This window comes from Aquila chrysaetos, chromosome 11, assembly GCF_900496995.4.
Source record: "Aquila chrysaetos chrysaetos chromosome 11, bAquChr1.4, whole genome shotgun sequence".
Taxonomy (NCBI): Eukaryota; Metazoa; Chordata; class Aves; order Accipitriformes; family Accipitridae; genus Aquila; species Aquila chrysaetos.
The window spans coordinates 22114638-22142402 of record NC_044014.1 but is presented as its reverse complement, the minus strand read 5'-3'; the positions used below and the strand labels follow the sequence as shown (position 1 = coordinate 22142402).

The window sequence follows — 27765 nt, the reverse complement described above, 5'->3', positions numbered from 1 at the left end:
GGACCTTCGGAGCTGAGCTTCCAGTCCTGCTCGGCGCAGAGAGTTAGTCTGTAAGCGGTGTCCCAGCATCATCTCTAGCTGATGAAATAAGTTCCCCCCAGGGGTGCTTCAGCAGTGGCCGGTGAGCTCCTGGAGAGGCTGTCCTCTTGAGTCTGGCAAGCAGATTTCGCTTCAGTGTCTCAACAAGTGTCTGCTCTTTGTTAACTGACTGAACTTTTTCCTAACCATGAAATCGAAATGCTTTGTAGCTCTAACTCAGTGTTCGATACAGCTGTTTGGGGGGATTTATGAACCCTTTGGTGCTCTCTTCTCCTTACACTGGGGATTTAAGGGTGGGACATTGTCTCAAGGTACGAGTGCTTGGCACAGCGAGCCGTAAGTGGGATTTCTTCCACGATTTGAGCTAAACCAGCAGAAAGGGCGCAGTCCTCTAAACTGGGAGGTGGGAATGACGCCAAACGTGCCGTCTCGTGTTGTCCTGCGACCCCTTCCCTCCCGCAGTGGTGCAGCTGGTGGAGCCTTGGAGCTCAGGCAGCCCCCGGGCCGCCTCTGCCCGAGCAGGCGGCAGCGCGAGGCCGTCCTGCCTTTCTGCCGGTGTCCAGCCGGGGGGAGCGGGGACGCGCACCGGGCGGGACAGCGCCGCTCGGCAGCCGCCGGCGGGGGGCGCGGGGCGGGAGGCGGGGCCCTGGCGGGCGAACACCGAGGTGACTTGGTGGGGCCGCCCTGATACCGGCTGAGGGGGGAGGATGGAGGGAGGCGAGGGGCAGCCAGCCCGCGGGCGAGATACCGAGGTGCCTCGCCAGCCGCAACACCGCGCCCCCGCACGGGGGAGGGACCGGGGCGAGGCGGGAAACGCGAGAGCGGCTTTGAGGGAAGGGAGCCCCGGGCTGAGCGTTGGGCAGGGCTCAGGTGCGGGCGGTGGGGCTGAGGGCGAAGCGCATGATGACGCCAGGGCAGAGGAAGGAAAGCGAGCGTGAGGGGAGAGCGGGGGGTCGGCAAGGTAAGCGCTGAAGCGGCGCGGGGCGCGGACGGCGCCGCTGTCGGGGCGTTGGAGAGCAAGGGCAGGGGCTGCGGTGCCTCAGGGAGGGGACGGCATCGGGGAGGCTTCAGCGGGAAAGGCTGAGGTACCTCAGGGAGGGGACGGCGCCAAGTGGGCTTCGGCGGGAAAGGCTGAGGTACCTCAGGGAGGGGACGGCATCGGGGAGGCTTCAGCGGGAAAGGCTGAGGTACCTCAGGGAGGGGACGGCGCCAAGTGGGCTTCGGCGGGAAAGGCTGAGGTACCTCAGGGAGGGGACGGCGCCATGTGGGCTTCAGCGGGAAAGGCTGAGGTACCTCAGGGAGGGGATGGCACCATGTGGGCTTCAGTGGGAAAGGCTGAGGTACCTCAGGTAGGGGATGGTGCCAATTGGGCTTCGGCGGGAAAGGCTGAGGTACCTCAGGGAGGGGACGGCATCGGGGAGGCTTCAGCGGGAAAGGCTGAGGTACCTCAGGGAGGGGACGGCGCCAAGTGGGCTTCAGCGTGAAAAACTCAGGTACCTCCGGAAGGGGACGGCATCGGGGAGGCTTCGGCGGGAAAGGCTGAGGTACCTCAGGGAGGGGATGGCGCCATGTGGTCTTCGGCAGTAAAGGCTGAGGTACCTCAGGCAGGGGATGGCGCCGAAGGCACTTCAGCAGGACACGTTTAGGTACCTCGGGGACAGGACGGCATTGGGAGAGGTTTCAGCTCTCAATGCTGAGGTACCTCAGGGAGGGAATGGCGCTGATGTATGTTTCAAAGGGAAATGCTGACGTACCTCGAGGAAGGGATGCTGGGGTAGGAAATTTGAAGCATGTCAGATGGGTCAGGAGTGTGTTTAGGATGGAACATTCTGCAGGAACACATCCCAGTAAAGTGGGGGAGAATGGCAAAACTCTGATCATGCCTCCTAGGATGTCTGCAGGCTTGGGGACAGAGATGTTGAGGTTGTTAATCCTGTTCTAAATATTTCATTCTCTCTCTCTCTCTCACACTCCTCTGCAGCACCTGACTGGATAAAGAAGCAAATGGACAAGAAGATCCTGCGCCACAACACAGATAAAATTTATTACTCTCAGCTTCAGAGACCTGGAGAACCATTCCCGTCTTGCCTTTAAACAGCCTCCTGTCATACACTTCTCCCAGGGAGAAGACTCATTTGCCAGTAAAATGTCATATTAAACCATAGGGTGCACACTCTGCAACTTCCAAGCCCACCTCTGCATTATCTCATACCTACAACATTGCAGTGCACATGCGATTTGAATTTGGCACTAGTTGTTGGAGTGTTTGGCTTTGGTGAGGACAGTGTGTGTTCGTCAGCAGTTAGTGTAGGGTGGACTCTTAAGGAGAAAGTGAAAATTTTCATGCAGGAGCTTGTTGATGTTGGAGTGTTATTGTGGAAGTTTTTGTGCAGGTGTTTGATGTTGGAGTACTATTGCAGGGTGAGTGGCTTTGTGAAGGCTTGTCTATGAGATGGAGTAGAGAGCAGTTTACAGTGAAAGGGTGAGATATGGACAGTTTGTTGGTAGGTTTTGGACAATTGTCAGTTGAAGAGTTGAAGAGGTACAAGTTAGGTGTCGCGTAGAGGGCGAAGTTGACTTCGCCTGCGTGGTGCAGTTGGATTGGTGTGGACAGCTAATGAGAAGTGGGCTTTTGCAAGTGACCCAAAAACTCAAGATCCAGCAGGCAGCTACAGACATTTTCCCGCTGCCTGGGTGGGCTGAGGAGTGCCGTGCATGGCTGCAGTGTTACCAGACCCCACTGGAGTGGCGCACGGCAAGCTTGAACCTCCGCGTGTTCCAGAGAAAGTGTACCAAGGTGGAGAAATCTGGTCTTGAGTGATAATGTCTCATACGTGAATGGTGAATTCTCCTCTCTCCAGGAAGATTGGGTCAAACATGCCACTTTGTCTGTTTCCCAAATTACATTTTGGACTGTATTGCACATTGTCAAACTAAAGCCTTTTTTCCCTACTTAATTCTTACCACGTTATCGTAATTAGAATTAGTAGAGATATTCAAGCTTGTCCTAGCTAAACTGGAAGAGAAGCATCAGGCATGTGTACTTTTAAATGAAAATTAAATCAAATCTGCCATCTGATTATCTTTGAGCGTTTTACTGTGATTAATTCCCTCCCAATGCACTGTGTATAGTAAGGCCTGACATCTAGCGCTACAGGGGATGGATCTAATGTTGACACTTCAATAACAGGAACCGTACTTGCTGCATAACTTGTTTGCTATCTAGGATATGTACTTCATTGGGCTTTTTTTTTTTTTTTTTTTTTTTTTAGGAAAAGAACACATCATGAGACTGAAGAACCATCTAATTATGTCATTATACACATCCACTGCTCTTTTCTCTGCTTGATAGTATTTGTAGCTTTTTTTAATTGGGATTGTTTGAAAAGGATTTTTATTTTGGCTCTGTGTAGGCAGCCTGATATTCCTTTACAAGGGCCTTCTGCCCAAGTTCACCATGCTCGTTTATCATACGATCATTGGGCTACACGTTGATGGCAAAATTAGCTGTGCCTTGTGTTTCTCCTCTAAACCAGTTACAAATTTAACAATATAATGATCATGACAGGAACTAAATTCACAGTGGATATTTGAAGGAACCTACTGCTAATATATTTTTTTAAGTTGTTATTTGGATTTTTTAGATGCAACAAAAATCTGTAATTTCTTTTATTCTTTTCTATACAGAAGGCGGTGAAACTTTTTAATAGCAGATTCAATCACTTGTTGTAGAGCAAAATTTTCAGCTCCTGTGAAGAAGTAGGGTAGAGTTATTCATACCATGTGAGCACCATAGACTAGCTGTATAGAGAAACAGTTAAAAACAACAAACAAAACCACACAAAAACTGCAGAGGCTCCTGCATGCTCACCCTTTAAGTGCTGTGATGTCAGTTTTCCTGAGAGCCTTTGAGGGGCTATCCCCATAATTACAAACACAAGTAAGCCAAACTGTATGATGCCACTGAGGGGAAAATTCTGTATTACCCCAGCCAGATTAGCTCACAACCCTGTGACAAGCTGGTGAAAAAGGGCAGGTTTGGATCAGGCCATGAAACTGATTACAGGCTCATGGTAACGCTATGTAAATTTGTGAATACTAAGTGTGCAATTGCTAAAACAGTCATGAGCGCTGGACATATATCTGGCACGTATACTCCTTTTCCCACCATCACGTTCTGTCCTGTTTCTGGAGATCGTTGCACAGGATTATTTGCAAACAATTTCTGAAGGATGCAAAGCTTCCAGAGTTGCGATGCCTGCCCAGCTGCTGCTGAGCTATGGGTAAGTGCTGTAGAACCTAACCTTGCAGTAGCAGAGTTGTTAATAGCTGCTGAAGAGCCAACTTATTGCTATAGACAATACGAGGGGCATGGGGAAAGGCAGCATATTTTATTAGGCCAGGAGACATCATTAGGAAAACATATTTTTAGAAATGCAAGCCTTATATATTTTGTTTAGTGAGAAGATTTGCAGGAACGTGAAGGAGGGTTTGTGCACTCAGAAGCAGGTCTTTTGTTTCCTAACTACGGCAGTATAATAAAAGATATTCCTTTATCCAGCTTTCAGTTGCTGGGGATCTTGACAGAAAATTGTAGTGGGGGTCTTTGTGTGTGTACCTCAAGATAACTTGATTTTTTTTTTTTTTTTTTAAGCATTTTGTTTCAATTAGCCATTTGAATCAGCAATTGAAATGGAGTCAGCACTGACAACATCGTGCAAACAATATACCATGATTAAGATGATTTGTTGGATTTTTTTAATGTAACTCTTATTCTTGTCTCCTCTTCTCACATGATTTCCAATAGATGAAATCTTTTAATTAATTTTGAAAAGTCATTATTCCCTCCAGCATGGAAGTACTGTTTCATTCACGGGTGAATGCAAGCCAGCTGACAGGATGCTGTTCCAGCAGCGCGCTGTTGTAGCCTGCTGCAAGACTTGAGGTGCTCGGGATGAATAGCTCACAGGTTACCTAACGAAGCTGCTGGCCCGTTGACAGGGATCGGAGACCTAATCCTAGCATCACATAATTCCGTGATGGAAAGGGCCTTTAGAGATCATATAGCCTAGCCCCCTCCTCTCTCTCCTTACCACCTCTAAGAGACCTTCACCTAACCTTTTCATAACAACGTTCTCCACCAGCAGGGAATGTATCCCCTCCCTAGGTGAACTCTTCCAGGGCTTTCTTCCTGTCACCTGCTCAATGGCTTCCCTTAGTGTCTAAATTAAATCTCCACCCCTGCAGTCACAATGAACAAATTATCTCTTCTTCACAGCGGCTTTTTATACTGCAGAACACTTACCGTGTTTTTTCCTGGTCCTTGCTTCTGCCCCAGGACAAATTTCTAGGCTCCCCTCAGAGTATCAGAACTGCCTTTTAGAAACAAGCCAGTGAAAAAAGGAGCAGTAAACCTGGAGTTCCTCTACCACAAATGCAGTTAGTACATATGATTTCTTTTGTTCGCCTCTAGCTAGGTCTGAGCAGTTCTGCTGACAGTCCTTCCTGCTTAGGGAACCTCTCTGTGCAGTGAATGAGTGGTCAGTCCAGGAAATACTCTGACCCACATCGTATTTTAAGGAATTTATTGACAGGAAAACTTCCGGGCTGTGCTCCTTTGTCTTATCCTAACACGATGAATCCCACTGCGATAGTTGTTTCTGGTTTTAGGAACAGCCCTCCCTGGGTACCTCTGGAAGGTTTCTTCTAGGCCTGATGCAAAATGGACCCCTCAACAAAGAGGGGAAAAAAAAGAACGGAGAAGAGAAATTCTGTTGGCTGGTTTTCACAAGAATGAAAGGTTGGTGAATAAGGCCCAAGGCATTGGAAGGAATAAAGACGTGAGGTAAGTGCTGAAAGGTGCTATCAGACACGTGTCGCTCCTTAGCCAGTAGATACTGGTGCTCCACAGGGTTTTACATCAAACACCATAGACATCAACACATACCATGGTGACTTATGAGGTCCTAAAGTCTGGGTCATATTCTCCCTGAGCTGACATACCTCCCTGTGCTACCTAGTGGAAAACGAGGCAGCTTCCTATGCAAATGCTGTATCCTGCCTCCTAGCAAGGAAGTGCTTGTACCATTTTGCAAGCCAGATAGACAACTCAAGCCCCACCTAGATGCCGCTCCAAAACTGAAGCGTGCACTAACAGTACAGTTCAAGTTCAGCAGCTGAGAAGGACCTTTACAGACCTGCATAAACGAATGACTCACCCCAGCCTGCCTGCAAAGCGCTGTATGTGCTTCCTTAATTATAGGGTGCTCTTTGTTCTGCCTTGTGTTAGGCTGTTCAAAATCAGGTGACACAGACATGACCTGTCCTCTGGGCTAGGTGGGTGACCCAGTCTTTCAACACAGAAGGTCAAGGTCCACCCTCTCACCACCTGCTCTGTGCCCTGGCCAGCAAGAAGGCAGACCTGCAACGTACCTGGGCCCTGAAGGATGTGATGTGATGTGATGATGTGATGTGATGTGATGTGATGTGGTTGCCACAGGCAGCGAGACATGCACTGTGAAAAAAACCGTGTGCTTCCCCAAAGCAGCAGCTCCGCACCATAAGCCATGCTGCTTGTGCATGGGCAGGGATATCTGCTGTATGGTCCTGGGGGTGTGACTGCATGCCTGGCCCTGGCATGTGGCCTTTCACTGAGGTCTCATCCCTCAGCATTCCAGCTGCTGGAGAGCTCTGCAAACGCTTTCCATCCATTCACCCCATTGACTCCATTCCACCACTCTCATTTTGCTAGGGAGCAGTAAAACACAACAGGCCCTAATAATACCAGATTCAGTCCAAGGATCCAGCCCAGACCGCCAGTGACCTTCCAACCAGCTGCTGCTCTCTTAGTGCCCTGTGACAAATTAGGTCTTGCCTCACTGTTGTTCAAGCAGCTGCTCAGTGCCATCATCAGGTAGGTGACATCGAGGGGATGTCTCTGCACATCCCAGCTGGCGCAGCAACATCACCTGTGTGAACGTTGTAGTCCAGAGAAAACACCCTTGCTTGTACCTTTGAGCCCTGTGATTCTACAGGTGCAAGAGTCATGTTGCTTCCCTGGGTAATGTCAGAAAAATTGCTACGCTCAGTACCCATGGAGAAGCACCTCTTCCAAATTAGGTATTCAGACCTAAGGAAGGACCAGGCTCAGGCTATAAATTCATTTATCACCTCATCACCAAGACAGAAGCCTGTCATCCCAGGGTTAAGTTGTCACCTGATCCTCCCCTCCAGGGGTACAGTCACAGGCCTCCAGAACCAGCGGGGCCTGGGACTACTTCTTGCTGCTGGCCGGTGGGTGAATGTTGGCAAGGCCTAGCTACTATTATTTCCAGTTTTGCCTGGTGTAATCCTGTTTTTTTCTCAGGCTTGCTTCAGGGCCAACAGGCACTGCAGGGCTCACGGAAATTCTGCAAAAGCAGAAAAGCCCAGCTCTGGTTTCCAAAACGAACCCTAGAAGTTTACTCCCGCTTTTAACGATGGGATAGCAAAGAGGATGCTGTGGAAACGCTGACCAGGATGACGTTTTAGGCCAAACCCCAGCTTCTTCCTGAAATGCCCGCAATGCTTGGCGCACGACTTGCCAAGCCTCGCAGCCGAGTGCAGGCAGCTGCCCGCGGCGAGCTGCCGGCGGCGAGCTGCCGGCGCCACCGGGTGCCGCCGCCCGCCCGGCTCCGCGCTGCCGCCGCTCCCGGAGAGCGTTTCTGCTCTTGGGTGCTTCCCTGAAAATTCGGGACTTGTCCCATCGCCGGAGCAAAGGCTGCCCGTCCGGTCCCTCTCCCCAGGGGTGCTTGCACAGGGTCCCACCACGGCTCCCAGCCCTCGCTGCGCCCCGCCGGAGCTCCGCCTGGAGCTGATCTGGGCTGCAGGCAGCCTGAGGGGTCCGATTAAATCCCATCCGCCTCCTCCCATTCCTCCCCCCCCCAGCCTCCAACTCAGGGGCCGTCTCCTAGCAGCCTCCTCTTCCCACGACGACATCTAGCTCTGTTATGTCCGTCGGGAAGCGCAGAAGGTCTCCTGGAAGCGTCGGTGTTCCCAGGACTTCTGAGGTTATAGGGCTGACGATGGTTCCTAACAAAGGGTAGTGCCACCCCTCTGATAGGTGCCACCGGTCGAGCTGGTATAAAAGAGCGAGAGGATGTGTGCTATCTGCGGGAAGCTTTTGGTGTGCCCTCTCCTGGTTGCTGAGGCAGACAAGCTGTTTGGCATTGATTGATCGGTTCTCTCTCTGCTAGCTTACGACTCCAGCCTGGGCAGGCAATCTTCACAATTCCAGTCACAAAGTACTTCGGCTGGCAGTGACTAGCCATGAGCTCATCTCACCGAAGCAACAGAGCTGAGAGCCGCTTTAGAGCCTCAGAGGAGCATGAACTGGAGGCAGTGGGGAAGAAAGCTTGGGACAATCCTGTTTACAATGGCTCTCCCTCTACCTCCTTGAAGATTCGGGCCATCTACAACCCCAAGTCCATCCTGGAGAATCCCTATGAGAACTTTGAAGAGGTGGGGGATCCACTGCCCTACCGGGAAGAGCAGAGCAAAGCTGTGGATGGGAAGACAAGTCCTTTTCTCAAGTGCTGCTTCAACATCTTCAGAGGCATCCGAGGTAAAGCTCTGACATATCACTAAGAAAGGATTTACTGGCCCTTGGGAAGGGCAATGGTAAGGGCGGGGGATGGGGGGCCGGGGGGGGGGGGGGGGGGGGGATGCAGGAGGTAGAAACCCCATAGTGTCTGTGTAGCCCAGGAACCTGCTCAACATAGACCAGCATTACTCCGGAGATAATCTTTGGCTGACCTGGAAGGAGCATCCTCATTCTGTGTGCCTTGCTGTAGCTCCAGGGTCTGTTCTGTTACCTTTCCTGTAAGGCAGGAGGTACAGACAGACACAGTGGTGTGTGTGCTCAGGGTCATGCAGTGAATCTGGTGGCAGAGCTTTGGACAGAGCTTAGGTGTCCTGAATTCACAGGAGCCATCTCTCTGGTGATGAGACTATTCTGTCTTTGTGTGCATTTTCTAGATGGAGTGGTACTGACCCCTGTGTTACGGTAACTTACGAACTGATATAAATATCCACCAGAGAAAATCTAGCATTGTCAGGACTGAAATGCAGAGGATAACAGGAATGTATCAAGCAAAGCCTTGCTTGAAGACAGCTGAAAGAAAGAGGTGCTAGTTTTCAGTTTAAAAGATAAAGGCGAATTAAATATTATGTAGGCTTGTTCAGAGGCAATCGAAAAACCTGGGAGCAAGTTAGGTCTCCTGTAAGGATACAGCTGCGGGCAAGAGCATTTGCTGAACGGTTTCTTATAGAAGGCATAAAGTCCTAACACTGTAAAAACAGGGAAGACAAAGCAAGAAACCGTATTTCTTGTGGAGATTATTATTTTCTTGTCAATGCGTATTTTCTTCCGGACTTGGAAGGCAAGACTCTTTCTCAGAGCTGTACCCTCTAACAGTACATGTGAGTCAATAACGGTATAGCCTGGTCCTGAATTGCACGGCCCCTCTATGATCAATTCTTTCTTACTTGTCATTGCAGTTACAGTCTAACAGTATTAATTCACATGGGAGCCAGAGCTGAGGCTTTAGAGGTTTCTCCTGGCCAAGGAGCAGTGCTGGGTGGGCTTGGTGGGTAATTACAGATTGCTCAGAGGTAGTGTGTATCGTTTACCTGTTTTATTCTGATATCCTGTCTTCTGGTCATTGTTTGACACTTAAAATGGAAAACCAAATCCATACTTTAACATCAAAATTCCATTTGTGAGATGCCAGGGTTGAAACTGGAGCATGCAAATGAAAACACCTGTCAGGACACTACAGCATTTCCTTCTTCTATGACTGTTGCAGCAGTGTGTCCTGCCAGCACGGGTGGTAAATAGGGTTGTAGGACAGACCAGAGCTGGGAAGATGAGATCCAAAGGCCAGTGCAGCCGGAAGAAAGGCCACTATCAGCCTCACAGAGATGGGGACATTTTCCTTGAAGAATTTGCATCTTTCCTTTGCATCTTTACTAGGTGCTCATTGTTTTTCATTGCCTCTCCAAATACTGTGTGTTCTCCCCTTCCCCTTCATTTAATCACCTTAGTGTCTCACGTGGAAAATGGAGGTAGTAAAGATAAGTCTTTTAGCCAAGGACAGTTTGGGGGGCGTTGCTTAAAACCTATTCCTTGGGATTGTGTGTCCATAGCTTTTCGGGGGTACTAGTCATAGCTGGCTTATTGAGTTCTTTTCTTGTCCCCACCAGCTACTGGGCTGGACTACCAGTGAGCAGCTGCTGCTGCTAGTGTCACTGCTCAGGACTGTTTGTCTCTAAACTGTGTCCAAGCAACTCTGAGTCCTCTGGTTCCTGCCTGCCTCCTGCCACCTCAGCTATTTCATGGCAGAATTTGCTGGGTATCTGGGTGGCACAGGGACCAATGAGGGACACCCGGCTTCCAACTGCTTTTGGAAGAGGTTCTCTGGCTGTATCCGAGACCGTGAGCTAGTCACTCACCTGGGTCACAAGTCTGGTTTAAGAGCAGCCTCGGAAGATAATGTAGGTGTTGCTACTAATTCTTACCAGTAACTTGTTACTAGCAGGATGGCAAGAATTACAAACGAATTGCATTGATCGCCTGTTTTCTAGATTCTGGGTTTTTTTCTTTGCTCTGCCTTGTGAGTGCTGGACAGTCATGTAAGATGCCATAAGGAAGCCTGGATGACTTCTAGTCTTGAGTATCCTTCTACTCCAAATATCATGTCCAAAACAGATGCATCCCCAAGGGGGTAGGTAGTGCCAAAGGAGACACAGATGGGGACGTGCTTCCTGTATGAGGTGGTATATTTCCATGGCATGTTTCCTAGAGAAACAGCTGAAACCAAACCTCAGCTGATGCAGTTTTACGATTACTGGATGCAATCTGAAAGGGTACTGGACCAGCCTCATGGTCCTCCAGGTATAATTTTGGGCAAGTCTCTGAACCGAGTTTTCAAGGATATTTTAGTGTCCCTGAATTTAGGTGTTCCCGAGTATATTTCTGTTCCCAAAGCAAAGAAAGTCTGTGCCTCTGTTCCCAACGTGTGGACAGGAGGTGTTCCCTGCCTCATGGAAAAACAGATAAACCTGTTAAAAGATTGTGATGTAGTCATAGCTAGAGATGAAGCGAGTCAATTAAAAGTGACCTGAACACACGGGTGTGTTGTTGCCCCTTGGATTTCTCTCTTGTGGAGATTCCTGTAGACCACATGATAATCTCTCCTGCACAAGTTAATCCAGATCTTCTCCAGGCTCTCATTTCTGTTGCTGGTCCAACATGTCCAGAACAGGCTACTGGTTTGTCTGTCCAGGAGTGAAGGTGGACACTGCAACAGTCACTATGGTAGCTGATGGTGCAAAAAGCTCTCCAATCTGTTGAGATGCCAAAGAGCTATCGGAAGGAGAGGAGTAAATGTTCACAGACCACTATATCGTTTTTGCTTGCTCCAAAGAAAAAAGCGCTTTGTCCTCTGCCAGAGATGACTTCAAACATGTGGCCTTTGATCCTGGCTTGCAGGAAGACGATTGTTGCATACTACTGGGGATGGGCACCAGGGCTGAGCTCTCTAGGAGCTGCAGAAAGCAGCAAGACTGTGGGTGTTATTGACATGCCTTCCATCACTAGGCTTTCAAGTGGAAGTTCTTATGCCTTTCAACTTCAGGAGCATTTCAGAAATCACAACAGAAAGCCATTACAAAAAGAACAAACAAATACTCTAATGGTATCAGGCGGTTCATCAAACCCAAAATGTCAAGGCTCCTTTTAAAGGAAGTGTTTCTCTCTTTTTGATCAACCCTGGTGACATTTAATGAGTTGCTTTCACTGTGTGAAGAAATTGGATCACTAGCTGGTGCAATTGGCATAACTGTATTGAAGTCAGCAGAGCTCCATTGACAGACACCCTGAAGACAACTTGGCTCTAAATCTTATGCTGAAAATATTGGGTAGGGTTATTTGATTGAGTCTTATGACGTACAAGAAATCTGCAAGAGCTTTTAGGTAAGCAAGGGACAAACATTTGGGGGCTGAGGGTTCAATATACACTAAAAGGACCAATAGTTGTAAAGCTAACGTCAGATGCAGTTCTGCTATGGAAGTTCTATCAAAAGGTCAGCTGTTGGCACGTGGACAACTGAGAAGAAATTTTATGGTTTCAAGAGTACTTGTGACAAAGACGGAGTTTCTGCAAAGAGTAAGTTGAAAAACAGGCGGGAAAAGATCAGTCCATAATGAACTCAAATAGAAAACTGGAGAGTGATTTAGCAAAATAAGCAAGCCAATTTATTTCAGTTCTGTCAGCCCCAAATCTTTTCTTCATGCTGGAATGGTTCTTTTTAGGGGTTATTTAACACATTCTTACAGCTCTTAGCCAAGTTTTGAAATGAAAAGTGGTTTTGCCTTAAAGTGACAAAAATCCAACTCCCAACAGTGTTCTTTGGGAATGGGACTTCAGCTCCTCACATAGCCTTTGAGAACGGCCATCAAAACTCTCCAATTTCTTCTTTACACCCAACAGGTCTGTGGGGCACTACGTTGACTGAGAACACAGCTGAAAACAGAGAGCTTTACGTGAAGACCACACTGCAAGAGCTGCTAGTCTATATTGTGTTCTTGGTGGACATCTGTCTACGTAAGTAGCTGTCATATCTCATAGGTGTTTTTTCTGTGTGCAGCATGAGGGGAATAATGTGAGATTTTATTATTAGACTTCCTTCACTCTGTTGTAGGTGTTGAATTTATTGTACATGCACTCACTGCAGCAACCAGTTGTGTCATTATCCTACAGAATAGCTGCTGCACGCAGAAGTAAAAAACCTGGCTATTGCTCTAGACCTAATTGATATTGGTTAGGTTTAAGCAGTATTTTCTGATCCTTGTTATCAGTTCTAGCCATTGACTCCACAGTCCTGGGAGAATCTGCCCAGGGTCTTTTTGTAGTTTCACAGCAAATGTTCAAGACCCAGAAAGCAGTTCTAGAAGCTTCCTGGGATCAAAGACACAGGTTTCAGAGAAATTTTCCCCTCTGAGAGCGGAGGGGTGGCTGAGGTGATAAAGCAGGTGGCAGCTCACACCGTTGTTCTTGGGTGGATTTAGTGCGTCCCTGTACTGAATGCTAATGGACTTTGTGTGGGTAGAACAATGGCTGTTTGTTTTTTGCGAAGGTTCATTCATTATCACAGATGAGCACCCGTGGCATGGGACAGTGAAGAGGATTATATTTCATGGACCCTATGGCAGCATAGACAGACAGACAATACCAACCTGAGTTACTATCACGCTGGCCCGGGGAGACAGTGCTTCAGTCACTCTTCCTAAAGAACCAAGATACACACGCAGACGTACGTGTGGTCACACACTGACTCATCCAGAAGTGGGGGGGTCTTGAATGTCAGCTGCTTTATTTTCATGGTGCCCTTTCAAGAGTAGGACATGTTCTTAGTGATCACCATGATGGATTTTTTTCTGCAGGAAGGAGCACTGGAGAGTTGAAGCAACATGTTCATGGAAGTTAGAGCTTGCTCCTGTTTGAGGTTTTCTTGGTAGATGAGAACTTACCTGGAGCTTTCCACTTGGGAAAATAGGGTGGTCTCTACACCTTCATGGCTTCACATCAGAACTTCAAAATACAGATCATGGACTTTGTTTTGAGAAAGAAAACTTCCCTCAGAAATTTTGTCTGATGACAAAAGTTGTTACCCAGGATGTTCAGTTGCATCATCCAATGGTCTTCTCTGGCTTCTAAACTCTTATAGTCTGTCAGTCTGACACTTTAAATCCTGGAACATGCAACAGATAAGTTTGTAAATTCCTAAGAAAGCAGAAAGTAATATGATTAGAGATTAGATTCTCTTGTGCCTTGCTCAGCTTACTTGTGATAGTATAAGTTACACCGGAAGCGAATATAAAACATATTTATATCATGCTCCAATATTCAGGTATAAGTGTTGTCCCTCAAATGGGGTTCATTTACCCGGTGTGCAAGCCAATAACACACAGAGTCAAGGTATTTTCAAATTAATTTCATTGATGCGTATGAATGAGTGCCTGTCTCAAGACAGCACACCCTTGTCTTAAAACTTCCCATATTTATATGCTTAAGTAATACATATTCATTATTATTTCCTTAAATGATTGGTTCTTTCTTCTTCGCCTCTTATGTAAGTTAGTGCGCAGGCTCCATCTTCTTCTTTTATTGCCTTCTTTTGAGTAGGTGGTATTGTTTGAGTAGGTGGTCAATGAGTCAGTGGTCGCAATCTCCCCCTATAGGAATTACCTTTGACCTACTTCTTACTCTGTCTTGGCAGTTCCAAGTGGTTCTTTAAGGTTTGTTGGTCAGACCACAATCCATTACCTTTTCTGACATAAACATTCTACCTATCTACAAAGCCCCATTGTCTAATAGTTTATTCCTAAACCCTAAATCATGTCTAGCTATTGTTTCCCTACTTTAAATATTAACTGATGGGGAGGGGGACTGTGCACAGGACTTTAGCAGCTCCCTGGTTTTTTCAATCATATTATACATATTAATTGATAACATAAGGGAGGACCCTCCTCTTGTCTCGTCTCATAGTGACATATGGAATGACAAGTTCCAATGCCTATTACTACACCAAAGTGATGTCTGAGCTCTTCCTGCAGACCTCTTCGGATGGCCGTGTCTCCTTCCAGTCCATTGGCAGCATGGCTGACTTCTGGGTGGTGAGTACAAATCTGGCTTGGCATGGGGAGCTCTGGAAATCTCAGCTAGACTGGGATATTCAGTTCCCTCTGAATGTGCTACCCAGTGATTTCAGCAAGGCATTTTGCTCCCACAAGCTTTTGCCAGCTACTAGCAACAGTAACAATATCATTTGCATGCAAAATATCCACTGATTTAAAATAGAATTTATCTCTCTGAGCACTGTGGCCAGAATACTGGCTAGGCTAACTGTTCTGTGTGCCCAGAAGAGCCCATTGCCCAGTAACTTACCAGCTAAACAGGCAGGACATAACAAAAAGAAATTGCTGTGATTTGATGCTCATTGCACAGATAGGGAGTACCGGCCTGGAGAGGCCAAGTGATTTACTCCAGGTTTCCTTGTGGTAGAAATGGCTTTGAATCCTACAGTTCAACGTCTTCATGCTGGTGTCTTAGTAATAGGCCTATGTCCATTTTCATGGGCAATTGTGGGAACAGCATACCTAACCTGCCTGGGCTGGTCTGATCTATAGATTCTTATTGAAGAAGCTGGATTAAAATTTGCACTGTCTTTTATCAAAGAGAATAAAGAGGGGAAAAGATGTCTGGGGTCTAACACATTTCTATCAAAGAATTGGTGAGCAAATAATATGAGCCATAGCAAATGCTGTTGAGATATTGCAACCACCTGCCTCTCGCAGTCAGCCAGAAATTGTCAGTTAGCTTTGTCTTTTTCTGTCATATTAAAAAAGTACAGTGAACTATGGCACTATTGTTTTTCCCCCACTGTTTCCAGGGCACTGGCGCATGCCCTTTTCATAATTCACACCTTGTGCCAAGGCAATTCCTTGAGACTTGTGCTTAATGAAGTGGAAGGGACAAAGAAACTTGTAGAGCTCTTGTCTCTTCATTAGCCCAACAAGGTGCAGCAACCATATAACAGGCCTGTGAAGAGCCAACAACGACCCTGCTGCCCAGCATCACTCTTCTATCACCAGCTCTGGTCTTTTGCCTCCTCAGCATACATCCAACATAAGCTTCTGCTACTTTCTATCTTGGGGATTAGAAAGGGGTGGGTCAGGTCTTACTAGCTCAAAGCCAGGCTAAGCAAATTCGTCTGATGTGTGGGCTATGAAGTTCTCCTCTCCCTCTCTTGCAGTATGCACAAGGTCCCCTTCTGGATAATCTTTACTGGACAAAGTGGTACAACAACGAGTCCCTAGCTGCGCACAACACCCAGTCATACATTTATTATGAGAACCTGCTGCTGGGTGTCCCACGCATGCGACAACTGAAGGTGAAGAACAATTCCTGTGTGGTCCATGATGACTTCAGGGAGGAAATCTTGGGCTGCTATGATGTGTACTCGGAAGACAAGGAGGAAAGGGTCTCCTTTGGGCTCATCAATGGAACAGCGTAAGTACATCTTCTGCTGTTCAGGATTAGAAAAACCAAATTAGTCTCTTCTAGTTAAAATACATTCTGCTGAGTTGCAGGATGCTGGGGTGAGTTTCTTGCATAAGGCTGGAATTCCCCTTGTCAGAGGCAGCAAGTCCTTTTTGTCTATCAATAAGGCTGAGTGTCTGTTTGAGGAAAAGCATAACAGAATGAGTGGCAGAGTGGGACCTATTTGGAAAGCCATGAAAAATCCAGTGGAGAATTAGGTAGAAATTGTTGCCTGTTTTTAAGAGGGTGAGGATAAATAGAGACCTGTGGGACCAGATCTGTTGAATGGATGATGCTCTCTGCTTCCCTCCTGGATTTCAGGAGACAGAGAGAAGGGAATGCATCTCTTTCACCTTGAAAACCTATTTCTCTAGAATAATGTGAGGTAGCTGCAGGGTAGCTGCAGTTTAATAACTCTTTGCTTGCTGCATGAGTCTTGGTCTATGAACAAGAAGCTGTTGTTCATAAGGAAACATGAGTACAAGTGTGTTCTAAGCAGAGGGTTGTGCGCAACGTAATAGAAGGTGATACAGCATGTCCTGGGAGTAACCTCCATGCAAACAAGACTGTGGCGTAGCCACTGAACCTGCAGAATTTTCCATCTGTAGTATCGCAAGTCATGTTGTGTCACTGCTGGGAAGCACTAGATCAGAAACCTGACAATAATGAAGAACTGATGTAGGCCTAGATCTGGAATAGGAATTAAGTGCCAACTCTTTAATTAAAAACTGCTCTGTCCCTTGAAGATATAGTCTAATTTCTCCTGGCTACAAGGTCATATCCAGGCCTGCGGTGGTGATGCCTTTGCTTATGACTTGTCTGTTGCAGGTGGAGGTACCATTCTGAGGAGGAGCTGGGTGGCTCATCTCACTGGGGAAGACTAACCAGTTACAGTGGGGGAGGATACTACATAGACCTCAAGTTGACCAGAAAAGAGAGTGCTGAAGCCCTGCAAGTCTTGAAGGAGAAGTTGTGGCTGGATCGGGGAACACGAGTTGTCTTCATTGATTTCTCTGTGTATAATGCAAATATCAATCTGTTCTGTGTTCTGAGGTAAGCTGAGTCCCACTGAAAATTCTTCTGCCTCTTGCTTCTTCCTCAGTGCCACTGTTTCTTAAATATTTTAATATGGTCCACCAGGGGTAGGACTGAGTGGTGTCAGTAGATATTGTATGGATTACTAAGAAGGCTTGGTCTTCCTGACATAACCAGTCACACTTCTCTTCACCTTTCACCCTTTCCTATCATGGGCAATGAAGCAGCAGAGATAAGACTGTGTAAACACATGCACAACTCTTCCACTCATGGTTTGGTGGATAGCTCATGCTCAGGTTTGAGGCCTCAAAATTATCTAAGACTCTCCATCTCCCTGTTTGCAATTATGAGACTTTTCTTGTCCCCTTCAAGGTTAGTGGTTGAGTTTCCAGCCACTGGTGGTGCCATTCCCTCCTGGCAAATCCGGACAGTCAAGCTTATACGATACGTCAGCGCATGGGACTTCTTCATTGTTGCCTGTGAAATTGTCTTTTGTGTCTTCATCTTCTACTATGTGGTGGAGGAGATTTTGGAGCTGCGTATCCACAAGCTTCAGTACTTCACCAGCATCTGGAACATCCTGGATGTGGTCGTCATTCTGGTTAGGATCCTTGCACACTTTTTGGGGGGGGAGCAATGGCAGAGAGGTATAAGAGCCAAAATAAATGAAGGAATGGGGAAACTGGTCTAGATAAGACAAGAGCTGGCACGTTTTACTCTTAATAGCAAAATGAACTAGCAGAGTAAATGGACACATGCTCTTCTATCAGCTGTTAGCAGAAAATTTTTTCCTTAGGGATGCCTGAGAGGCTGTGAAGTCAAGGCATCATTCAGCACATTAATACCTTATTTCCATCCCCCACCAGTAGACTGCACTTGTGAAGTGTGATACCAAGGAATTCTGTGACACTTTAATTTCTGTGGAAAGCATAGGTACAGTGGTCACTGCAGACTCTTCCTCTTCCTCTTTGCAGCTCTCCATCATCGCTATTGGGTTTCATATCTTTCGCACCATTGAGGTGAACAGACTGTTGGGAGAGTTGCTGAAACACCCCGACACCTATGCAGACTTCGAGTTCCTGGCATTCTGGCAGACACAGTACAACAATATGAATGCAGTCAACTTATTCTTTGCCTGGATCAAGGTATTGTAGGGGTCTGGGAGGTACCAGGCCTCTAGTCGTAGACCTCTTCCTCTAGATATCTTGGCGGTTGACTCTTCCATCCCTCTGAGTGAATGATGGTAACAGCTGTATAACAGAGGATCTTCCTCAAAGTCATATGCTCTGTTTTGCAGTAATCCAGACAACTTTTCACCCTGCATTCTGAGGCCAGTTATTTGGAGATAGTGGACAGGGAGATGAGCTTAGACGTTGTGGTGCAAAAGTGATTTTAGAAAATTCTGAGTACAATGTAACTTTGTCTATCCTGTACTATTTTAGTATTTTGGAGGATAATCTGGCAAACCATGTTTTCCTTTCATGATGGCCACCCAACAACTGGAAATGGCTAGTCTGTTGGCATGGACTTTGCATTTCAACCAAAGCATCTTGGCATGGTGGAAAGACACACTGTACTTGGGGGTCCTCATTAGCCTCAAGACATTTGTCCTTATAGCAGTCCCTCTTTATATTTTCCTTTGACACAGGGAACAAAGTCATATGTTTATGATCCCACAGGAAGATGGTGGCACACCTGGGACAACTATCCTGAACACTAAGCCACCATTCCCCTAGCCTGGCTGTCTTCTCGGTGCTTTGGTACTACAATGAACCTCTTGTCTTAGTAAGCATGTGCATATATGACAGAGACTGATGTAGCTGATGGTTTGGCCTAACTTTGTCCCTGTTCTTTCTTCTTGCAGATATTCAAGTATATTAGCTTTAACAAAACAATGACTCAGCTCTCCTCCACACTGGCACGTTGCGCCAAGGACATTCTGGGCTTTGCCATTATGTTCTTCATTGTCTTCTTTGCCTATGCCCAGCTGGGTTACCTTCTTTTTGGGACACAAGTGGAAAACTTCAGTACCTTTGTTAAATGCATGTAAGTGTATAAGTCAGATCCATATTTCCATCATTTCATCAAAAGAATTTTAACTGCTTTCCAACCTCTCCCCAGTTGCAAATCTGAATGTTAATCAGACACCTGTTGTGGTAATAAAGCTGCAATGGCTAGTAAGTAGCTCACAGTCCTCCAGCTGTAACATCTTCATGGACAAAAGGACACAGAAAATTGAGGGTTACAGACGGATTTCTATTTGTCTGGTGTTTATCAGTAGGGACGCGAGTAACTGATCCTACCAGACTTTGAGACTCCTTGCAGCCCTACAATTCAATGGAAATTCCAGCCTTTCCATAGGAGTGTTTAGTGAGAAGTTTCAGTTTGCTGAAGCCTAGACAGCTTTCACTTGATGTGGAGTTGTTAGGCACACCAAGGGTATTCAACATGCAGAGTGGTTTAATGTCTTTCTGCAGAAAAGCATCATAGCTCAGCTGATAATTTAGTTTCTGTTCTGCAGGACCTTTTGTCACCTTCTCACCTGCTGTGTGTCCATAAAGGCAGTAGAATGGTGTTGCCTGACTGTCACTGAGACCTTGGCAAATTTGTTGTTTTATACACCAGCAGATGGCTTTAGGTCTAATTAGGTTAAACTTTTATGTAATTCTGGTGGTAAGAACTAAATAGCTCAAAACAAGTGTTTTGAGGTAGGGTCAGAGTGTTTGGTTTTGGTTTTGGTTTTTTTTTTGTTAAGGAAGAGGCCCAGATAGAAACTCTGGAGTTTTTAAATTCTCTGGCTTCCAAATACACTTGCTGATCACATTGTTTCAGTGTCTGCACAACAGCCACACAAAAACTTTCTGGTTTTCATCAGATAGCACACTTTAATTCAAACAAAGATTTGGAAGGAATGCTGTTTGTTGCTACAGGGTTTTCACAGGGAAAAGCAGAAGTAATGCATTTATCTTATCAAGATGATAGCTTTAAACACTGAAATGAAAAAGTCAGAAACTTCATTTTTATATTATTTATAAATATATCTGATTTTTATAAGATAGCAGCTCTACTTAATTTCTGAAAGTTGGTAGTCATATCATATGCTCATTTTAATGCAAATTCAGCATGAAGTTTTCTAAAATATGCTGTATAATAGTCTAAATAAGATTAAGTAGACATTTTCAAAGCAAAAGAGGTAAAAAGAATTTCTTACTGGAAGGAGACATTTCAACGTCACTAAATTGGGACAATTTAAACCAAAGAAGAGGAAGCAATGCCATATTCCTCTTTCTTAGACCTGGAAAACATTCCCAGCTCCCTAAATAGTCTAAGTGCAAGGAATTTGAAATGGAGCTTTGCATTTCTCAGACAGGATTTTCAGGGTCTGGGGTCTCAAGGTCTTTTTCCCTGCACATGACTTCACAGTCTGTGTCTTTCTGCCTGTTTGTTTTTTTTTTCCTTTCCTTTTTTAATTGGAGGATTATTTTTTTTTTCTGCAAGGCTCATTTCACTGATTAATTTCCAGAGAAGTCCCACAGATAATGTATCAAGATACCTGAGATGGGGCATGACCAGTGGGTGGATGAGCATGCACAGAAGGGGATGTTGGGCAAGTGAGTTAAGATATCCAATCTCAGACAATCCTTCAGTGCACGGGCCTGCTCAGGCAATGCGCAATGTTAAGAGAGGTATCTGCCACAGCAGCAGTTTTCAGCCGATGTTCCACAGACCTCTGGCACCCAAGTCCTGCCTTTTAAGGGGTCTACAAGAGATAACTGAGATAAGCAAACTTCTGATCAATAGACTTAAACTTGCTGCATTACACAGGCTATGAATTGCAAAATGTTGAAGAGCACGGTCCAGTACTAACATCCTTTCCACAGTCTCATGAACTCTCTTGCAAGAGAAGGCTTCAGTGAGTCAAATGCCTTTATAAGGGAAAATACAGGTTGTTTTTGCTTTGTTTTTGTTTTTAACTCCTGTTTAGATCAAAACACACTTTGGACAACCAGAAGTTTGTGTGGAAACCTTGTTTTACTTTCCAGCCAGCTCTCGCTCTAACCAGATCAGTTTGCTTCACCCCTGAAATACCATGGGTACATTTAACTCACCAGACTGGGTGACTTAGACCCTACCCTGGCTTATGCCTGTGACCATCTGGGCTGCAGGCAGGTTCAGGATTCACCTCAGGACTGTCCTGAGGATGTAGGATAAATGTACGTGCCTTTGTGTGACCTTGTGTTCTTTCTCTCCTCCAGCTTCACCCAGTTTCGGATCATTCTTGGAGATTTTGACTACAATTCCATTGACAATGCCAACAGGGTCCTTGGGCCTATTTACTTCGTCACCTATGTGTTCTTTGTTTTCTTTGTGCTCCTGGTAAGCAAGAAAGTTCTCCTTGCCCCTGTATTGACAGCAGTGTTTGAAAGACCCCTCCTGATAATCCCTGATTTAGGTGCAGTGCAAATGTTTAGAGAGAAAGGAAGTTTCTGTTACTATAGCTTTGCAGTGTAAATAGAGCTAAGTAGACAAAGGGCACGCCATTGCAGTTGGGGATTTGATGAACAGGGCGATTAAGGGCCATACTCACATCCTTTAAGGTGAAGACTAAAACTGGCTGGGAATACCATTGGTGTGGTAGCTGAATTCAAGGGGATCAGTTCAGCTGCTCTGTAGCAGGCAGTGAACAAAGCATGGGGGACAGTCTGTGGCTTCCTAGGCAATGGATGCAGAGGGATGCTCATAATGACCAGGCTAAAGACCCAGTGCCAGGAATCCAAATGTAACCTAAGGTCTTGCAGGAGAGGCTACCAAAGATGGTATTAGGGCTGGGAACAAATGTACCATCAGCCAGTGCTTTAAGTGCAAGGACCTCGTCCCCAGGGAGAAAGCACTGTGTGGCTGAAGTGGGTCTTCCCTTCACCCACTTTAATTTGCCCAAGGGATACCTACCCCATGTGGAAACAGCTCCTTGTTTAACCAAGCCCTGCACATTTGTACCTGTTGCTGCTTTGGCTGCTGGAGCAGGCAAGATGCCTCATGCTTATTCATCATTCTTTTTCCCCTTTTTCTAGAACATGTTTCTGGCCATCATCAATGACACCTACTCAGAAGTCAAGGAGGAGCTTTCAAGCCAGAAGGATGAGCTGCAGCTCTCAGACATCCTGAAGCAGGTGATGAATAATGAGAGCTGTGCTACTTTCTAGCTAAATCCTGAAACGTTTTCTGGAAGTCCCTGACCTATGTGGAATTTACTAGAGAGAAACTGTGGTTGCCAACTCCAGATCCACCTTCTTGGTGTACACAGGAGTTACAGTTCCTTTCTGGGATGAATCAAGCTCCCAGATCCTTTGGCAATGGGAAGACGAGAAAGCAGGGGTTGGGGGAATCCTGTTACTTGAGCATGCTTGTAGTGTTTCTGAGAGACTTTTCTTCCCAGGATAGTCTCTAGACAAAATTCTTTCAGTCCTTGATAGCGTGTACTTTGATCAATAAAATGGCAGGTCCTGTTTTGCTAAGCTGAGAGTGTTACAGTGGTGCAAATCTAGTGGGTTACATCTGGATTTCCCATGGACAAATTCCAGAAAAGGTCCTGGAAGGTCACAACTCTCTGTGCTGTGGGACCAATATTCTGCAAAGAACAGTATTTGAGACATTATCTTAGACAGCTGATGACTGGCAGATCACATAAAGGGAGAGTTGGGAGGAAAAAAGCAGAGGGCAAACTTTGTAATTGAGACCCTGACTACCATGTTGGTGTTGCTTTGAAGGTGTGATCCTAGTTTAGAGATGGGGCTCACTCAGCAGTGCTGTATTTTTGCTTCTGGAAAGCTTAAAATCTCTTTGCCCATATTGCGTTGTCTGCTCTGCCCTATTTTTCACTGTACTGCTTGCGTGAGTCCATGTCTGTTTGCACCTTTGGTAACAGAGCTACAACCGGACGCTCATGAGGCTGAGGCTGAAGAAGGAACGGATTTCCGATGTGCAGAAAGCACTGCAGAATGGAACGAAAGAACTAGACTTTGAAGACTTCAAGAACAGCTTGAAGGAGTAAGTTGGTTAGCTTGAGGGATGCCTGCTTAGCCCTTTCTCTTGGTAATACAGGTAATTTAAATTCTCTGGTTTTCAAGACTGGGAGAGCAGTCAGCTCAGATCTGGGCTATGTAAGACTCAAAAAAATAGTTATCGTCTTTCCTCACATGTTTAATGTCCTGTTCTAAATAGGTTTGTGTTACTATCTCTTTCCCATTTGGGATTTTTAGGTTTGTCACTGGCAGGAGGAAACAATACATTGATCTCCTGCACTGTTAGAGCTTAACAGTGTAATTAAGTGCTTTGAGCTTTCTCTTTCTATTCTTTTGCAGACTGGGCCATGCAGACCATGAGATCACAGCAGCCTTCTCCAGGTTCGACAAAGATGGCAACCACATCCTTGATGAAGAGGAGCAACAGCAGATGAAGCATGACCTAGAGGCAAAAAGGGTAAAAAAAGGGCAAGGAAAGAAACCCTCTGTTTGGTAGAGATCACTCCAAAGTGGCCTCAGGAATATTTGGGTTTGTGGTATAAACTAAGCAGGCAACTCAAATACAGCTCCAACTCTGCCTGGATAGCAGCTGAGTATATCACTGCCCATGAAACTCTTGTGTTATTCACAGTGAAGCTGACACAGAGTTAGTATCCAACTTTGCAGGAGTTTCTTTATCTATCTTCTAGGTTGCTCTGAATACAGAGATTGAAAATTTGGGGAAACCCTATGGTGACAACAACCTGGATGAGAATCTGACCTACATGGAAACAAGGAATAACCACGCCAATAAGGCTAGCTGGGTCTCCAAAGAAGAATTCCAAGTGTATGTTTGTGCTGGCAGTAGTTTAATCCCTCTGCAAATGAGGGGTCTGGTTCCCTGCTGCTTCCTTCCCTGATGTAACTGTTTACACTGGTGCTGAGCAGTTTCAGTAAGATTTGTCCCTTTTTATCTTGCACACGTGTAAATGAGCAGGTCAGGAGAGAACTGGGACAGTGCTTGTAATGTAGTTTGCTTGTTCCTGTAAAAGATTGAGTTAAGAAATTTTGGTTTCTGCCTCTTGAATAACCTCTGCAGCTGTCAGCTGGCCACAGGCAATATGCTGTCATGTTTCAGGTCAGAAGGTAGCTCAGAAAACTGGGCCAGGGGAAGCTGATACCTTTAGAGAAGGTCCTGTGGGAATAAATATCCTTGGTTTATAGCCTAGTTGGCCTTCATCCTCCAGGTCTGAGAATAACACTTGGCTGTTTCTTCCACAGGAGGAGCATGGGATAAATACAGCACAGAGAATCAGGAGATCCTGATTCTGCTACTGAGAAACACTGAGCAATCCACATAGGGCCATATCAAAGGAGTGGCAGGTGCAATATTTAATAATGGGATTATATTGTGGCTGGACTGTGATCCAAACTGGTTGGGATCCATCCTAAGCAGAACCACTGATTACAGAAGAAAACACAGTGTAGCAGGGAGTTATGTCTTCAGTGGGTATGAATCAATTATCTGATGGGGAGCATTCACTCCTGTTTGAGGTCTGGCCCATTGCCTGTGAGATGTCTGCTACAAATCCTACTGTTCATCACAAGAAAAAGCTTGCAAATGGTCTCCATGTCTCCCCCAGCCTCCTGCAACGTGTGCTGCAGCTGGAACAGTCCATAAACAACATCGGCTCCAAGATTGATGCAGTGGTGAGCAAGCTAGACATGCTGGAAAGAAACAGACTGAAGAGGAAGGACATGTTGGGCAAACCACTGGATAATGTTAATAAGGTTGGTAGCCCTCCACCGTGCATTTGAACCAGCTTCAGGGCAGGTGACCAGCCCTGCTGTGTGAAAAGGCCTGGTATCATCTTTGCTTTTCCAATCCCCACTGACATAAGATAAAAAGGGTTGGGCAGGGCCAGCATTTTGTGTGATCAAGCCTTTGCTGTTCAAGCATAGTGACACAAAGCCTCTTACTTTCATGTCCCCCTAGTTAACCATGGTACCTTTAAACACACCTTCCAGCTCCTTTGAAGCCGAGCTTATTTCTGTGGCAGTGGATGCAATTCACTCGTCTTCAGTTGCTTTGTATCTACTTATCCTCAGACATAAAAAAAAATATCGTACTGTCCTTCCCAGCAAAAGCAGTTCATGACAGTGTTGTGGACTGTGATCTTAACAACGTCTTGCCTGTGGATTAATTATCACACGTGAGGTGGAAGATTGTTAGTGGTGTCCCCATTGCATCTCATTGCAGAATTGTGACTTTTGCCAAAGGTTGCCTATATCCAGTCAACCAGCATATTTTGGGTCTTCAGCTTTAATGTCAAAGGCAGCAAGGCATGTGGGAACCATGTCATTACCTCATGTTTTTATGGCTTCGATAATGAGAACAGCCAAACAGCACAGTGACCTAACTGAGTCAGAAAGAAACCTCTCTTTTGCAGAGTAGTCTTGTGATCCCTTCCCATCTGAAAGGGTGTTTTGGGGAGTCCTTCTCATGTGAACATGCCTGAAAGCCTATTTGAGTATTTGTTTGCAGATTTGTTTTGCCACAGCATTTCTGTGAACGTTCTCATAGCGGGTGAAAGGGGATTAATTTCTCCTCATTTGTCTAATGGTTGAATGTGCAGTCATCAGTGTATTGCAGCAAACAGTATATTGGATCTTCAACAGACAGGCAGGCTTATACTAATTTCTGGAAGAATGTGGGAAGATATTTAAGTATCATGCACACCTTGTTTCTCTCCTGGAGTGTTGCTAGACTTCTTGGTAGCTTGCTAACATTGCACGTCACTTTCTTCTGGTTCGCAGGAGGAAGAACCCTGTCAGGAAATCCTTCTCCCCCACAGCCTAGACCAGCTGGGAAAAGAAGCAGCAGAAGGCTGGGGGATGGAACATGTACAGGCAAACAACCTGAGTGGCAACTCTTCCCAAAACAGGGTCTATCCCATCTTGCCCAGGTCAAGTGTGCCGGGGTCTCAGGTGTCCAGGAACATCCAGCCACAGTCTGATGTGCGCTTCTAGTGAACAGTCCAGTGCTCCCAGTCTGGCTCCCACTAAGTCACTGTCAGTTGTTTCCCCACTATTAGAATAGTCTAGTCAGCTGGATACAGACACCACTGTTGCCAGGAACTAGTGATGTGAAAAATCAGGGATGTTCTTTTCCAGTGTAATGTTGTATGTCACAGAGCTAGAACTTCTGCCCCCTGTCTCTCTGGAGTAGGTGGAAATTTGGAACCAGGTGATGTATTAAGTTTCTGCCTCGGAACAGGCTGACACAAAGTCTTTTATCTATCCTTTCCCAAAAAGTAGAGACCCCAGAACTCTGTGAACACTTGTGTCTAGAGTGGCATGTTGCAACTTGTTCCCAACACACACAATTGTCTGCAGGACAAAGATGTGGTTATCATGTAGACAAAGCAGAACATAATTGTTAGTGTGAGATGGAAAGGAGAAATTGAGTTGTTTGGGTCTACCTGGTTACCAACAGTTTTGTTCTGTTGTTTGTTTCCAGAATGCTTTGGTAACCTTCTCTGTACCTTAGATTCAGATGTTGAGAAAAGAGGATACTAACACTTAACTCTGGATAACTAAAATGAGAGTTGACTTCCAATGTAATTGGGAGGGTATTTGAAATATCATAAACTGGAGGAGCAGTTGTTACTGGTAGAGTCCTAAGTCTGAGTGTTTGGAAACAGACTTCTATTTATATGGTTTCTAACACAGCTGTTGACACTAAGGAATCTCTTTATGTTGTCTATTTTCACACTCCTTAAATTGCATTTCAAGGTACTTCACAAAACTAGAATCATATTTTAAAAGTTTTGATGCTTCTCTCTTTTGTCACAGAAACAATTTGGTTTCTGGTTGTGGGTGCTGACACTGTTTCAGTTGAAGAATATTGTGAAAATGAGATGAATGTCAGTTTTTCAACCACGTGCAAAATACTTCTTTTCCAGGCATTTTTCACTTTGCTGAGACTTCTCTTTCCTTGTAGTTGGTGCAGACTATTGCTGCTTTTACAGGACCACTGTAAATGTATTTCAAATATCTTAATCACTGGTATTCCACAGTAGTTAACCTCAAATAGGCTCTGTAGGCTTAAAGCCAATGGAAATAGGAGTTGTACCAGACTACTGCTAACATCTCTTGTAAGTGCTACACCGTTTAGCGTGTTATGCAATGCAGATAGGTTTAGTGGGCACCTTGTGCAGTGGCCTTTTGTATTGCCACCTTTTTAAGGTGGATGTGTTGCTGTGTTCTGGGGAAAGCCTCTCTGGGAATATCTGAAGGACCCTCAGGATCAGCCCTGTCCCCAGATGGCCCAGGCTGCAGGGCTGTCACAGCTACAAGTTATCATTGATAAACTGAAGCAAGTGGTCATTCAGGTGTGAGACCTTGTCACCCAGCCCACAGGGAGCTTAGATTTCAGCCAGGATCTGTGGATGCAGGAACTGCAGGGTCTCACAGCTCACTTCCCATCCTGCTGTTGGGGATAAGACTTATCTATGAGACATTGCCACAGTTCTTGACTCCCAGTT

General features: G+C 45.9%; 1 protein-coding gene across 1 annotated transcript; it reads left to right on the top strand.

Moving 5' to 3' along the window:
- Positions 1-1403: 1403 nt before the first annotated feature.
- PKD2L1 (polycystin 2 like 1, transient receptor potential cation channel) lies at positions 1404-26562 on the top strand. Its single transcript, XM_030031318.2, has 18 exons — positions 1404-1481; positions 1533-1583; positions 1635-4322; positions 8479-8641; positions 12570-12683; positions 14628-14755; positions 15895-16151; positions 17010-17234; positions 17589-17817; positions 18191-18361; positions 19081-19262; positions 21473-21593; positions 22289-22387; positions 23143-23264; positions 23579-23696; positions 23929-24065; positions 24862-25009; positions 26036-26562. The coding sequence occupies exons 3-18, from the start codon at positions 4272-4274 to the stop codon at positions 26246-26248; spliced, it is 2478 nt and encodes an 825-aa protein (XP_029887178.1). The 5' UTR covers positions 1404-1481; positions 1533-1583; positions 1635-4271; the 3' UTR covers positions 26249-26562.
- Positions 26563-27765: the final 1203 nt, after the last annotated feature.